The sequence below is a fragment of the Mustelus asterias genome, chromosome 26 (genome assembly GCF_964213995.1).
Source record: "Mustelus asterias chromosome 26, sMusAst1.hap1.1, whole genome shotgun sequence".
Lineage (NCBI taxonomy): Eukaryota > Metazoa > Chordata > Chondrichthyes > Carcharhiniformes > Triakidae > Mustelus > Mustelus asterias.
The window spans coordinates 48,223,823-48,239,635 of record NC_135826.1 but is presented as its reverse complement, the minus strand read 5'-3'; the positions used below and the strand labels follow the sequence as shown (position 1 = coordinate 48,239,635).

General features: G+C 46.5%; 2 protein-coding genes across 2 annotated transcripts in view; one reads left to right on the top strand and one right to left on the bottom strand.

Moving 5' to 3' along the window:
* Positions 1–15,813, bottom strand: part of LOC144479684 (sphingosine 1-phosphate receptor 3-like) — a 408,647-nt gene that overhangs the window by 349,005 nt on the left and 43,829 nt on the right. The window lies entirely within an intron of this gene.
* LOC144479771 (WAP, Kazal, immunoglobulin, Kunitz and NTR domain-containing protein 1-like) lies at positions 6,559–14,273 on the top strand. The gene is made up of 2 exons (XM_078198811.1): positions 6,559–6,810; positions 12,783–14,273. Exons 1-2 carry the CDS (start codon positions 6,559–6,561, stop codon positions 14,271–14,273), a joined length of 1,743 nt encoding a protein of 580 aa, XP_078054937.1.

Below are 15,813 nucleotides of genomic sequence, written 5' to 3'. Positions count from 1 at the left end.
TTCTTGCCAGTAGGGGTGGGTGGGTGGAGCCTAAACTTGCCAGTGAAGCTGGCTGCTGAGTTCTTGGGGTGCCATTGTGCAGGTGCCCTGATCTCCTCGTGAACTGGGAGATCTCCTGTCACGGGCATCGCCCCTCCCCCAATACCCACCCCCTAATCCCCCACGCTGATTGCTGCCTGTGCTGGTCCTCCCCACTGCTGATCACTCCCTGTGCTAGTCCTTCCCCTCCCCCTGCTAATCACTACCCCTGCAGAGCTCCCCTTCCCTTCCCCAATCACCACCCCGACAGAGTTCCCTTCCTTCTCCGATCACCAGCCCTGTGGAGTTCCTTCCCGCCCGGTCACCACCCCTGCAGAGTTCCCCTTCCCTCTCCGACCACCACCCCTGCGGTGCTCCCCCTTACCCCCCTGTCCATTAAAACCCCACTCCCAAACAGGCTACACCCCACTCAAGCCCCGCCCCCTTGGCATTGCCCCTCACCGTTATGTTGCCAAGTGGGAAATGCCAGAGTGCCAGGTGGACAGTGCTATGGTGCCAGGGGGGGCTGTGCCAGGCTGGCCCCTGACCACCCCAAGGCTTCAAAGGCCTCTGATCCCGCCAGTGGGAAGCTCAACCGGTGAGGTGGTTAATGCAAGTGAACCCGGACTGACTAATGAGATGTAAAACACGTCATGAAACGAAGGGTGAGACGAGATCGTGAGATCGTGCCCCTAGTCTAATTCTTGGGTAACTATACAACTGACCCTCCAATCACCCACACTCACATCCCCCTCGACTCCTCCCCTCGAACACCCAACTAACCTCCGATCGTCCCAGTTATCCCCTGACTCTCCACCACAACTCAACTTTTTCCCAACCCACCTACTCACCCCAACACACCTGCCACTCTATCCCTTCACCCACCTGCCATCCTACCCACTTATCCACATAGCTCACTCACCATTCACCCACTCAACCATTCACTAACATTCACACGGGGCGTTTAACCTTACCTTATGCCAGCTGGCACCATAAAATGGGGACATGTCTCCTGCCCATTCCCCTTTGCCGCTCTCACCATGGATTCCTGCACTGGAGGAGTTCTTTTGCATTGTGGATCAGAAGTCTGAATTTAAACAGATGGATTGCTATCATTTCACAGGGTTTGATTAAGTTCTGTTGGAGCTCCCTAAGTCTTGGAGCGTAGCAGGTTGAATGTAGCTGGTGACGTGGGCATTAGACAAAAACATAGAAACTGGATCCAAGTATAAAATTTAAGAGATTTGGTTATGGTGACAGTCTGAGGTAAGATTCTCCTGGTTGTCGTGTGTGTTATAATGATATAAAATGTGCTAATCACTCACAAGGGATTGTAGCAATACATTGTGGGCTCATAGATTAGGAACAGGCACATGTGAACATGTATACATGGACAGAAAGCTTGGAGACATGGGTAAGAGGGCTGTTTGTGCTGTGTTCTATTTCAGGCCAAAGTGAAACAGAGGCTGATCACATGACACATTTCCCTTCTGTTGATTTCATGCTGCTATTCCTTAAAGGCGTATTATAACTGTCTACATCAACGGTGATGAAGTGGAAATGGTCGAGAGCTTTCTAGGTGTCCAGATTACCAACAATCTGTCCTGGCCCTCCAGGACCTGTCTTAATGCTCTCTCCACTCACATTGTTTGTACCTTAAAGACTTGATTAGCTGTAAGTATTCGCAATCCAACCATTATTCTGTAAATTGAGTTTGTGTCTTTATATGCCCTGTTTGTGAACAGAATTCCCATTCACCTGAAGAAGGGGCTTAAGGCTCCGAAAGCTTGTGGCTTTTGCTACCAAATAAACTTGTTGGACTTTAACCTGGTGTTGTTAAACTTCTTACTGGGACTGAATAGAGCCAACGTTTCGAGTCTAAGTGGCCCTTCATCAGCTCTGACGAAGGGTCATCCAGACTTGAAATGTTGGCTCTATTCTCTCCTCACAGATGCCGTCAGATCTGCTGAGATTTTCCAGCATTTTCTGTTTTTGTTTCTGATTCCAGCATCTGCAGCATTTTGCTTCTACCTCCACAGCCTCCCATCCATTGACTCTGTCTACACTTCCCGATGCCTCGGCAAAGCAGCCAGCATAATCAAGGACCCCACGCACCCCGGACATTCTCTCTTCCACCTTCTTCCGTCGGGAAAAAGATGCAAAAGTCTGAGGTCACGTACCAACCGACACAAGAGCAGCTTCTTCCCTGCTGTCATCAGACTTTTGAATGGACCTACCTTGCATTAAGTTGATCTTTCTCTATACCCTAGCTATGACTGTAACACTACATTCTGCACTCTCTCGTTTCCTTCTCTATGAACGGTATGTTTTGTCTGTATAGCGCGCAAGAAACAATACTTTTCACTGTATGCTAACACATGTGACAATAATAAATCAAATCAAATCAAAATCTTTGGACTGATTCATGTTTAAATAGTAAAACATTAATATTTCACAATCCAAAAGCAAAAATGCTGGAAAATCTCAGCAGGTCTGGCAGCACCTGTGAGGAGAGAAAAAGTATTTTGAATCCAGATGACCCTTTGTCAAAGGGTTTTTTGGTTTCAGGTTCCAGCATCCGCAGTAATTTGCTTTTATCCAATATTTCACAATTTTCACTTTTATGTCAAGGAAAGCCTTGGTCAGTGAATGAGAATCCGAATGCAACCAGTTGCGAATAAAAAGTGGGTATTAAGGGGTTAAAGAGCAGAATCCACCTGAACTTTGATTTCTTTTTAAATGCGCGGAGAGAAGGGTTTCAACATCTATCAGACAGAATAATCTATTTAAAATCTTTCACACCTGATAGCTTTGGAAAGCCACGCTGGTGCAGGACTCTGGCCCACTGGAGATAAGAAATGAACGTGGCCCAGGAGTTTAACCCAGGCCACAATCAGCCTCTGCTCGCAACACAGCTTCGAGTCAACCAGATGTGAAATACTTTCACCTGATTGCTGCTACTGATCGATACCGCAAACGACGCTCTGATACATCCATGTGACACTGCATTCATTCAAGAAGGGAAGAATTTGAATTTACACTGTGCCTTCTCAAGTCTCTTGGAAGTATGCCAAATCGTCTCACATTCAATTGAATCGCTTCTTCTCTTGCATTGCAATCACTGTTGTTCAGCAAGTCATCCATCCAGCTTTTACACAGCAATGTTCCCCAAACAGCTATGGGATGATTGATTAATCATCAGCGTCAATGGTATGGGGATTTGAGGGTTGGATGCTTGCCAGGGCACTGAAATGTCTCCCCCTCCACACACCCCAACAATCCCCCCACCCAGACTGCTCTCCAAAAAATACCATGTGTGCCATCCATCCAACAAGTCACGGTGGCACAGTGGTTAGCACTGCTGCCTCACAGTGCCAAGGACCCGGGTTCAATTCCCGGCTTGGGTCACTGTCTGTGTGGAGTTTGCACGTTCTCCCCATGTCTGCGTGGGTTTCCTCCGGGTGCTCTAGTTTCCTCCCATAGTCCAAAGATGTGCGGGTTAGGTGGATTGACCATGCTAAATTGCCCCTGAGTATCAGGGGGACTAGCTCGGGTAAATGCATGGGGTAATGGGGATAGGGCCTGGGTGGGAGTGTGGTCGGTGCGGACTCAATGGACCAAATGGCCTCCTTTGCACTGTAGAATTTTATGATCTATGATCTCAGTCGATGTGATGTACCTACCAAAGCTACACAAAATACTCCAGATGTGGCCTCACCAATGTCCTATACAATTGCAGTAAAACAGCCCCATTTCTATACTCAAATCCTCTTGCTATGAAGGCCAACATATCATTTGCCTTCTTACTGCCTGCTGTACCTGCGCGCTTACTTTCAGTGACTGAAACATGAGGACACCAAGGTCTCGCTGAACATCCACCTCTCTCAATTTATACCCATTCAGATAATAATCTGCCTTCCTACTATTGCTACCATCTACCTCTCAACTCAAACTTGGCCAGTTAACCTCATGAGTATATGTACTCCAACGCTGTGTTCCATCACAGAGGTGAAACATCAGTTCTGTGAAGAGATTGACACTGCTATCAGCAAAATCCCTAAATCAGAACATTTGACATACTGGGAGATTTGAATGGCAAAGTGGGTGTGGATCATGAAACATAGCCCTCCTACCTCCGATGTCATGGCCGAAGAAAGATAAATGAGAAGGGACAAAGAATATTTGAACTTTTTTCATTCATTCGTGCGACATGGGCATTGCTGGCTGGCCAGCATTTATTGCCCATCCCTAGTTGCCTGAGGGCAGTTGAGAATCGACCACATTGCTGTGGCTCTGGAGTCACATGTAGGCCAGACTGGGTAAGGACGGCAGATTTCCTTCCCTAAAGGACATTAGTGAACCAGATGGGTTTTTCTGACAATCGACAATGGTTTCATGGTCATCAGTAGATTTTGATTTGATTTAATTTATTATTGTCACGTGTGTTAGTATACAGTAAAAAGTATTGTTTCTTGTGCGCTATACAGGCAAAGCATACCGTTCATAGAGAAAGAAAGGAGAGGGTGCAGCATGTAATGTTACAGTCATAGCTAGGATGCAGGGAAAGATCAACTTAATGCGAGGTAAGTCCATTCAAAAGTTTGATGGCAGCAGGGAAGAAGCTGCTCTTGAGTCGGTTGGTAGGTGACCGCATCTTTTTCCCGACGGAAGTGGAACAGAGTATGTCTGAGGTGCGTGGGGTCCTTAATTATGCTGGCTGCTTTTGCGAGGCAGCAGGATGTATAGACAGAGTCAATAGATGGGAGGCTGGTTTGCATGACGGATTGGGCTGCATTCACGACCTTTTGTAGTTTCTTGTGGTCTTGGGCAGAGCAGGAGCCATACCAAGCTGTGATACAACCAGAAAGAATGATTCTTAATTTCAGGTTTTTTTTATTGAATTCCAGATATTTTTATTCCACCATCTGCCATGGTGGGATTTGAACCCGTGTCCCCAGAACATTAGTTGAGTTTCTGGATTAATAGCCCAGTGCTAATACCACTAGGCCATTGCCTTCCCAATATTTTGCAGCTTTGCTGCTACTATGAGCTTTGTGTAGCTACCACCTTCTTTCAGAACAAACTATGCCACAAGATGTCCTGGAGACATCCAAGATCAGGGCATTGGCATGAGTTGGATCTGGTCATCACCAGATGTGACTCTCAACGCACACAGCTACCACTGTACTGTCTGTGACACAGCTCACTACCCGGTGCGCACCAGTGTTCGTTTTGTCATTCAAAGCCGAAATGCTATCCCTGTATCATAAGACCATGAGAGCAGAATTAGGCCATTCGGCCCATCGAGTCTGCTCCGCCATTCGATCATGGCTGATATGTGTCTCATCCCCATTCTCCCATCTTTTCCTCGTAACCTTTGACCCCTTACCAGTCAAGACCAGTCTGACGAAGGGTCATTTAGACTCTAAACATTGGCTCTACTCTCCCCCCACAGATGCTGTCAGACCTGCTGAGATTTTCCAGCATTTTCTGTTTTTGTTTCAGATTCCAGTATCTGCAATATTTTGCTTTTATCCCAGATTCAGAAAGAATGTTCCCAATGGTGGAAGAGTCCAGAGCTAGGGGTCTGAGGTGAGGGGAAATTTCTTCCCCCAGAGAGTGGTGAATGTGTGGAATTCACTACCACAGAATGTAGTTGAGGCCAAAATGTTGTGTGATTTCAAGAAGAAATTAGATATCGCTCTTTGTTTCTCCAACGTGACTGGTCCCTGAAGAAGTTGATTAAAGGCAAGATAATTGTAATATTTAGGCAGGAGGGCTTTATTAACCCTTCCCAAAGTCTCCCCTTAAAAGTTCCTTGCGACTGGCCTGGAACTGACAGTCCCTAATCCCTCTGCATTTACAGGAATTCCTCCAGTCCTGTGTTTATAAACTGTTGTCACGGTTTGGGAGGAGGGGGGTTTGGTGCCGATAATCACTTGCACGTTTCTGTCACTGTCTCACGGAGAGAGAAAGAAATATTCCCCTCTGATTCTGCTTAACTTCAGGCAATGTTGTGTCTGGGGGAAATCAATTTCCTGAGTCTAATATCCTTGAAGGCCCTCTGTTAGGGTTAACTCTTGTCAAAGAGCTTTGCTGCAGATTTAAAATAGCCACACACACACCTTTGCATTTAAGTTCCAGACTGGTTGTTATATTCATTGACCTCTCTCTCTCTCTCTCCTCCCCTCCCCTCCCTCTAACGTTTGTCTAGCTAGAAGGTTGGGCTCCCCAGTCATGTTTGCCCAGTTGTGTTGGCCAGACAGGGGGTTGTAGTCTGGGTCAAAAGAAAAAAAAAGGTTTTTTGAAGTTGAAATAGCCACCTCCCACTTTCACCATGTGAATGGAGCCTGCTCAGATTACACACTGTCTATGCCCCACTACCCAATGAATGGCCCTTTTTTTTCCAAAAGAAAAATAGCTGCTTCATCGTTGACTTTCAATTCTCTTAGAAAAAAATATTTTCTCTTTATTCAAGTTTTATTAAGTTTTGAGGGGAGGGGGGGTGGGGGGAAGGAAACTTTTGCAGGGGGGGAAAAAATGCTGGTGTTTTTGCATGGAGGTGGTCATTTGTTAAAGTGCTGCAGAAGTGGACTGATGATTGAAAGGATTGGCCGAATGCAGCCCCTGCTCAGGACACTGGTGATCTTGCTAGGGTTGCTGAGGCTGGCCGGAGGGGCCAGTCTCCCCCGAGGAAAGCTCTCCTATCCCGGCGCCTGTCCTAACCAGCTCAACCCCAACCTGTGGGTGGATGCACAGAGCACCTGCGAGAGAGAATGCAACATCGACGAGGTTAGAGAATTAAACAAAAAAAGGAAACATTTTAGTTATGTTGATCTGTCCTGAAATTGCAATTGCTCTCATCAAAGTAACAATTAATGATAACAAGTTTGGGGGGGGGAGATGAGTGTTAATTTCTTGTTCGTTGTCTAGCTGAGAAATCAGTCCAAATTTCATTGGGGGGAAACCACTTTTGTCTGTCTCCCCTGTGAAACCGAGCAGGGTTCAGTTTCAGGCACTGAGCACACGCGGTTCTCCTTTGTTCAGCGTTCTTCCCCTGTCTCGAAACGGTAGTTTCAGGATCTGACAGATGCTTTGAGTGGGACACTTTTCTTTTTGGGTCACTCCGGGTTTCCAAATCCACACTTTTCTTTCAAGCAAGGAGCGTCCGACCTTTTGTTTTGGTGAATCCGAGCATGACTTTTCCTCCACTTCCTAAATTCTCATTGTAATCGCAGGGAACTGACGGCGGGGGAATTATTTATTTGGGAAAATCCCAGTCCATAAACATTTGTACAGTTCAAACCCACGCTGATGCCCCTCTCATGCTCCAGAGTTACCCTACTGCCATAGATAATGAAATCCTCTTGTTCATTGCGGGTGGAGGGGGGGAGGTGTTGTTCTCTCTTTGCTCGTAGTTGCTTTGTGTCAGGTTCTGGATGTTGCTCCACAACAACTTGGATTTATATGACGCCTTATAACACAAGGCAACATCCCAGGGCCCTTCACTGAAGCTTCATCCAACAAAGCGTTACATCTAGCCACATAAGGCAGCCGTAACAAAAACAGAAAACTTTATTTTGTTTTTAGTGTCACTAGTAGGGTTACATTAACACTGCAATGAAGTTACTGTGAAAATCCCCTAGTTGCCACAATCCAGCGCCTGTTTGGGTACACTGAGGGAGAATTTAGCATGGCCAATGCACCTAACCAGCATGTCTTTTGGACTGTGGGAGGAAATCGGAGAACCCAGAGGAAACCCACGCAGAAACGGGGAGAATGTGCAAACTCCATACAGACAGCGATCCAAACCAAGAATGAAACTGAGTCCCTGGCGCTGTGAGGCAGCAATGCTAACCACTGTGCCACCGTGCTGCCCCAAATACTGGAAACTCTCAGGTCTGACAGCATCTGTGGAGTGAGAATAGAGCCGACGTTTCGAGAATAGAGCTAATGTTTGGGGTGGCACAGTGGTTAGTACTGCTTCCTCACAGCGCCAGGGACCTGGGTTCGATTCCGGCCTCGGGTGACCATCTGAGTGGAATTTGCATGTTCTCCCCATGTCTGTGTGGGTTTCCTCCGGGTGCTCTGGTTTCCTCCCACAGTCTGAAAGATGTGCTGGTTAGGTGCAGTTGTCCATGCTAAATTGTCCCTTAGTGTCAGGGGGATTAGCAGGGTAAATCTGTGCGGTTACGGGGATGGAGCCTGAGTGGGATTGTTGTTGATGCAGGCTCGATGGGCCGAATGGCCTCCTTCTGCACTGTAGGGATTGTATGATTCTATGAGTCATGATGACCGTTCGTCAGAGCTTCATAAGGAGACAGTAGGTCAGATGGCCAAATGTTTTCTGAAAGAGGTGACTGAGGAGAGTCACAATGAGGAAAGTGAGGTGGAGTGAGAAAGAGGGGTGTAGGTAGGGTGTTCCGGAGCCTGGAGACCTGGGCAACTGAAGGCATGGCCATCAACTGCGATTAAAATTATGAGTGCACCAGAGGCTAGAATTAATTTATTAAATTACAGCATTAAATTAAGAATTAAATTATTTGTGGATATCTGGGAGGGTTGTGGGAGATTACAGAGATAGGGAGGGGTGAGGCCATGGAGGGATTTGCCTGCCTGGGAGCCGGTGTAGGACAACAAGCACAGAGGCTGGTGGAAGAACAGGACTTGCAGCACATTGATAGGCAGCAGAGGTTTGGATCATCTGGTGTTTACTGAGTGTAGAATGTGGGAGAGCAGCCAGGAGTTGACAGTTAGCAAAGGCATGAACCAATGTTTCAGTGACAGATGAATTGAGAACAGGGACAAAGTTGGGCAATGTTACAGAGGCGGGAAAGGCAGTCGTAGTGACGGTGCGAGCGTGAGGTTGGAAGCTCATCTCAAAGTTATGTGTGGCACTGAGGTTGCTAACAAACTGGTTTAAGCTCAGTTTGTTGCCAGGGCAAGGGATGAAGTCAGTAGCTATGGATGGATGTCTGGAGTGGAGACTGAAAACAATGGCTGCAGTTTATTGGAAGACATTTCTTTTCATCCAATTCTAGATGTTGGATAATCAGTGTGGAGGAATCAGGAAAGGTTGTGGGGGCAAGGGGGTTGCTGTGTTGGGGGCAGTGTTCTCGACATCAGGGTTACAAACATGAGAGAATGGCAGATCTCTTAGTGCCCACAAGTCAAACCCTGGCAGGAAGCTTGGCTGAACAGCTCTTCCTCTCTTCTAAACTCTGTTATGACTGGGAGGGAGGTCACTCCCAGGACTCATCCTTCCTTTCCCACTCCTCGATTGATTTTAACAGGGTTTTTTTGAAGTCTATAAAGATTAAGGTATTAATTCAGTGTCTGTACGTAACCACGACAACTCCAATGGGCATTAGCCCGACCTGCTCAACCTTTCTACAGAACCCCTCACCCCAGAAATCAGTAAAGTGCACCTTCTATGAACTGCTACTAATGCAATTATCCCACATGATGCTCCACCTGCCAAGTTTCTCCCCACTCACTTCGCCTAAATATATCCCTTTGCAGATTCTTTTCTTAATGTCTTCTTAACAATTTGCCTTCCAACCTATTTTTTTTGTCATCTGCAAATTTAGCTGTCCTTCATCCAAGTGATTGATAGATTGTAAACACTTGAGGTCCCAGCACTGAACTCTGTGGCATTCCACTAGGCATATCCTGCCAACCCAAAAATTACCCATTTATCCCTACTCTCTGCTTCCTGTTAGCTATCCAATTCTGCTAATATGTTACCCCCTACACCATTGAGCTCCTATTTTCCATCATGACCTTTGCTGTGACACCTTATCATATGACTTTTTGGAAATCTAAGCACACCACATCTACAGGTTCCCCTTTATCCACATTCCTTGTTATTCCCTCAAAGGACTCTCCAATGAGTTAATCAAACACTATTCCCCTTTCACAAAATCATGTTGATTCCGCCTGATTATATTAAGATTTTTGAAATGTCCTCCTACAACTTGCTTAATAATGGATTCTAGTATTTTCCCAATGACTGATGACAGGCTAACTGGTCCATAGTTACTGCTTTCTGTCTCCCTCCTTTCTTCAATACAGCTGTTATATTAGCTATTTTCCAACTTTTCCAGCATCTAGGGAATTTTGGAAGATAAAATTCTTCTGCTCTTTAGCCAAAACTGATTTGTAGCCCCTCCTCCTTACTGCTCTGTCCCAGATCAGCTACCTAAATCTACATGAAGCCTTCAAGCTAGGGGTGGCTTACTTACATTGCATTGACATACCAAGATTTGGCCAATTGTGAGGGGGTATTTCCTGAACCCAGGCTGTTTTGCTACACTTGGTTTAATATGCTGATAAAGAATTTTGCTGCCTGCAATATTTAACACTCCAAAACTCCATCCATTCTTGCACCTATTTGTCCAACGTCCAGTTTCACTCAGTTTCCTGCCAATTAGGATACACCAGAAGGTTAAAATTATCGTACAATATCGGTATTGATCATTGGGCAGCACGGTGGCACAGTGGTTAGCACTGCTGCCTCACAGCGCCAGGGACCCAGGTTCAATTCCCGGCTTGGGTCACTGTCTGTGCGGAGTCTGCATGGGTTTTCTCGGGTGCAGTGTTAGTGTAAGCTTACTTGTGACAATGATAAATAAACTAAATGACAATGCAAAGTACTGGATCCCTTTCAGGGAATAGTATTTTGGGATACGGGAGCTGAGTTAATTTGAGGCAATGTCATGTGATAAATGTAGCCTGGTCCGGGAGAATGGGTGGCTTTGGACCTCTGGGTTCCAAAGCTAGCGAGCACCGGGAACTTTGTTGTTTTATATCTGGCTTTGTTGTAGACCAAACGATGGAGACTAATTGTTAACAGCTTCATTATCATTGCATTATGTGATTACAAGGATGGTGGGAGGCGAACTGGATCGAGTCTGGTCCTGAGGCAGTCAGGATTGAGGAATGTTCTGAGCTCAAACAATATAATTCGTTTCTAAGCATGAAAATTAAAGTTTCAAGCCACCCAACCATTATTATTCATATTAGGCATAGCTCGTCAATTTTTAATACGACTTATATTAGTGCTATAAAAGCGCAGTCAAAAAATAAAATATACAGTACAGGTCTCAGTGAGGTTACACATATAAATGTACTTATTCCAAAATCGCTCAAAAATAATGAGAAAACACCAGAAAGAGTCATCAAGAGTTGCAGGCTAGGTTGAGAAAGCAGTTAATAAAACATCCAGGATCCTAGCCTTTATAGAGTACACAAATTAGGAAATTAGTAAAACACTGGCTCTTCCTCACATGCATCTTGCTCTATGTGAAAAAGTGGGCTTAATTTTACACTCATTTTGAACCCAGTTTAACAGCCAGACATTCATGGAATCACATCATGGTTATAGTCCAGAGGGAGGTCATTCAGACTGTGTTGTCCATGAGGCTCTCTGTAAGAGCTAATCAGTGCTGACCCCCCACTCTCCTTCCCTGTAGCCCTGCAATTTTTTTTCTTATCTTCAATTAATTATCCAATTCCCTTTTGAAAACCATGATTGAATCTCAGAACCACACGCTCAGGCAGTGAGTTTCGGATGCTGACCTCACTCGCTGTGTGAAACAATTTTCCTCATGTTGCCGCAGGCTCCTTTTGACACCTGAAATCAGTGTCCTCTGGCTTTCTCGATCCTTCCATCAATGGGTGAAGTCTTTCTCTATTTAATCCGTCCAGTCACCTCAGGAAAATCTCCTCGAAATTCCCTTCTCCCAGGAGAACAGCCCCAGTTTCCTTTTCTGTCAACTTTTCTAATGCCTTGACGCCCTTCCTAAAATGGGGTGCCCAGAATTGGACGCAATACTCCAGGTAAGTCTGAACCAGTGGACGGAGCTTTACAGCCGCGGTGGGGGTGGTGGCGGCGAGCTTTTCAAAAGACCCATTGACATCGGCGTGACTGGAAAACCCCGATGGTGGGATTGGCCGTAAAAATTCCACCCAGTGTTTCATAAGCGTTTGGCATAGAATCATAGAATCATGCACCACCGAAAAGGCCCTTCCGCCATTGAGTCTGCACCAACACATTAGAAACACCTGAACTCCCTCCTAACTTGCTGACTTTTGTAGTTTATTACAGCTGTGGATCAAGCATGTTTTATTAGCTGCTTCCTCAACCTGCCCTACCACCTTCACTGATTTTTACACATATATATACATATATATATATATATATATATATATATATACATATATAGCCCCAGGTTCCCCTGTGCTAGCTACCACTGCACCACAAGGGCTCCACATTACACATGTACCAAACGTGCACTTGAGTTAACTCATTCCTTTACTCTGAATCTTATACCCCAGGGCACTGGGCACAGATTCACTGGAAATTTCACTGTATGTGACTTAAATGGTGTTCGCAGAATTGATGAAATTGTTTTCAGTAGCATGAGGTGCCTTTGGTTCTGCTGCGAGGTCTCAGGAGATCTATGATGTGGGGATGCCGGCGTTGGACTGGGGTGGGCACAGTAAGAAGTCTCACAACACCAGGCTTATTTGGAATCATGAGCTTTCGGAGCACTGCTCCTTCATCCCTCACCTGATGAAGGAGCAGCGCTCCAAAAGCTCGTGATTTCAAATAAACCTGTTGGACTTTAACCTGGTGTTGTGAGATTTCTTTCAGTAGATCGACAAAGTGCTCCATGAGAAAGTGGCGTTAGGAATCTATCCGTGGTCAGTATTCAGTCGCTTCCTGTTGAACTAACTGTTGTGTCCATTGCTGATTTCAGAATTGTCAGAACTTTGAGAAGTGTTGCACCAACGTGTGTGGCCTGAAGAGCTGTGTCGCAGCGAGGTTTGCGGACGGCAGCTTAGCGTCCTTGGACATCCCCAAAGAGGCGACGTGTGAGAGGATCGTGTGCACTCAGCAAGGTTCGGAGTGCGATATCTGGGACGGACAGCCCATCTGTAAGTGCAAGGACAGGTGTGAGAAGGAGCCCAATTTCACCTGTGCCTCGGATGGTTTGACCTACTACAATAAATGTTACATGGACGCAGAGGCGTGCATCAGGGGCAGCAGCTTGACGGTGGTGACCTGCAGGTACCACATCACCTGGCCCAACACCAGCCCCCAGCCTTTAGAAACCACAGTTAACCCAACGTCCACAACCTCCTTGGAAGACTCCACCCCTCCAGCTCTCTACACCAACCCATTCCACCAGTCTGTCTACATTGGAGGCACAGTGAGCTTTCACTGTGATGTCAGTGGACGCCCCAGGCCGGACATCACCTGGGAGAAACAGAGCGACTACCGGGAAAATATCATCATGAGACCTGACCAAATGTACGCCAACGTGGTGGTCACCAATATCGGCCAGCTGGTTATTTACAACACCCAGCAGGAGGATGCGGGGATCTACACGTGCACTGCGAGGAACGCTGCTGGCCTCCTGAGAGCAGACTTCCCTTTATCAGTCATCAGACGAGAACATTCCGGAGAGACCCCTCCCAGGAAAACCCAGCCATTCCCATCGGGAGAGTGCTTTAAAGATCCCGACAAGAGGGAATGTGGTCGCCAACATGTGAGATGGTTCTACGACCACAAGAAGGGCGGGTGCTCGACTTTCATGTTTGGAGGTTGCGACGGGAGCAGGAACCAGTTTGAGACATACGAAGAGTGCAGATTGGCTTGTATCAACGAGTCAGTCAATATCTGTACCTTCCCCGCTGTGCAGGGTCCCTGCAAGATGTGGGAGGCTCGGTGGGCTTACAACTCCCTGATGAAGCAGTGCCACGCTTTTGTCTACGGCGGCTGCGAGGGCAACAAGAATAATTTTGAGAGCAAGGAGGTTTGTGAGGAGACCTGCCCTTTTCCCAAGAGCCAACAGTGCAAAGTGTGCAAGCCCCGTCACAAGATAGTTCCCAGCTTCTGCAGAAGCGACTATGCCATCGTGGGAAGGGTGACGGAGATTGTGGAGGAACAGGACTCCGGAGTTGCCAGGTTTACGCTGGACGAGGTGCTAAAGGATGAGAAAATGGGGCTTAAGTTTTTTGACTTCAAACATTTGGAGGTAATAATGATGAACATGGACTGGAACTGCCCTTGTCCAAACATTAACCTGACAGACGGACCTCTCCTTATAATGGGTGATGTCCACGATGGAATGGCCGTGCTGGATGCTGAGAGCTACGTGCGGACTGTCAGTGACAAACGCATTAAAAAAATGTACGAAATAATCGAGAAAAAGACCTGTGAACTGCTACATCGTTTTCAGGACTGACCGCAGATATTTTGCAGTATAATGAGTTACCGATTACTATATCTCGCCGTATCTAGATTTTGAATGTAAGACATTGGTAAATGTTTTAGCATTTTTATTTATATTCCATGCCGTTCGTGGTTACCTTATTTCCTTTTCTGAACCGGTCATATATGTTACTCGCTCAGACTGGAGGCTAACAGCTGGCTCTCGAAGGTTTTATACAAGAGATGTTGGCAAAGGCTGATCTGTCCATTGATGCCAGACTGTGCACTGGAGACACATCGCACTGTTGCACTTGCTCTCTCTTTGCCAGGAGCCCAGATGGCATGGGTGAGGCCCTGCCATGTTGAGACATCACCTGTTTTCTTTTCGCTAATCACCAATGCCAAGTATGACGCTGATGGGAATTTCACCAATTTGGAAAATTGGACTTGACTTTGCTGTTTGACAGGTCCGAATTTGGACAGATCGTCACCGTCTACCGGCACTCATTACTCCAACCCGGCCAGCAAACAGTCAGCCTTGCTAGTCTTCACATCGTTTCTGCGCATATCTCTCTAGTTGCACCTGGATCTGTCCTGTTGTTATTCTTCCACCATTCTTGGTGACGTTATCCCCAGGGTTGGATGCACCATCCCAGCAGCTGAAGTCGGCAGGCAGCAATCAGGATGAACGTACCCTGGCTTCGATTTCCTCTTCTAGGAGCACTGCTGCCAAAGCGTGGCGCCTGAGCCGCCGCCTTGGCTGAAAGCAGCTAAATTAACACAGAACGTTAATCAAACGTCACATCTGCGAGCTTGCAGGGAGCAACAAACGTTACAGCAGGTTTCTTTAGCTTCCAGCCTTTCCAAAGGCTCAGAAATCGTTTGACTTTTCTTGGGCCAACCGTAGTCTTTATCCACAATTGCCAGTTTAATTGTTGAGCATTTTAGCAGAGAAATTATGTCTTTTTTGTTGTATATCTGAGGAGGCAAATCAATATTAACCACTGACATTCTGTAACGGAGCATATGTTAAAAAAAAAGAACGTAAAGGTTCTGTGTCTATGCCTCATGTTGAATTAGATGTAAATGTGTGATTAGTTTGTAGTCAATGGCTGCATTTTTGTTTTCCAATTACACGGTTGTGGGTTCAAATCCCACTCCAGAGACTTGGTGGTAAAATTGAAGCTAGCACTCCAGGTCAGCGGTTCCCAATCTTTTATATGTCATGTCACACCTCTGTACCATAAACATTTTTTGAGGCACATCTCCTCTTTTCTTTGCCTTCTCCCCTGACTGGGAACTTCCTTTCTACCTTCTCCCTGTCCTCTCGCCTGTGTGTTTTTTAAGCCTCTCCCTGTCCTCTCGCCTGTGTGTTTTTTAAGCCTCTCCCTGTCTCTCTCGCTTCTCCCAGGGTTTTTGCACCCTTTTTGAGTTTTCGCGGGCACATGGGGATGTTTGTCTTCAGCTCCAAGTCCCGTTGGTCACGTGCATGGGCCTGACCAACATGAAAAACCTAAACCGCGCACGTGCGGCCCTGTCCCAGCTGGCGCACGCGCGGGAGCGTTTGAGGACTC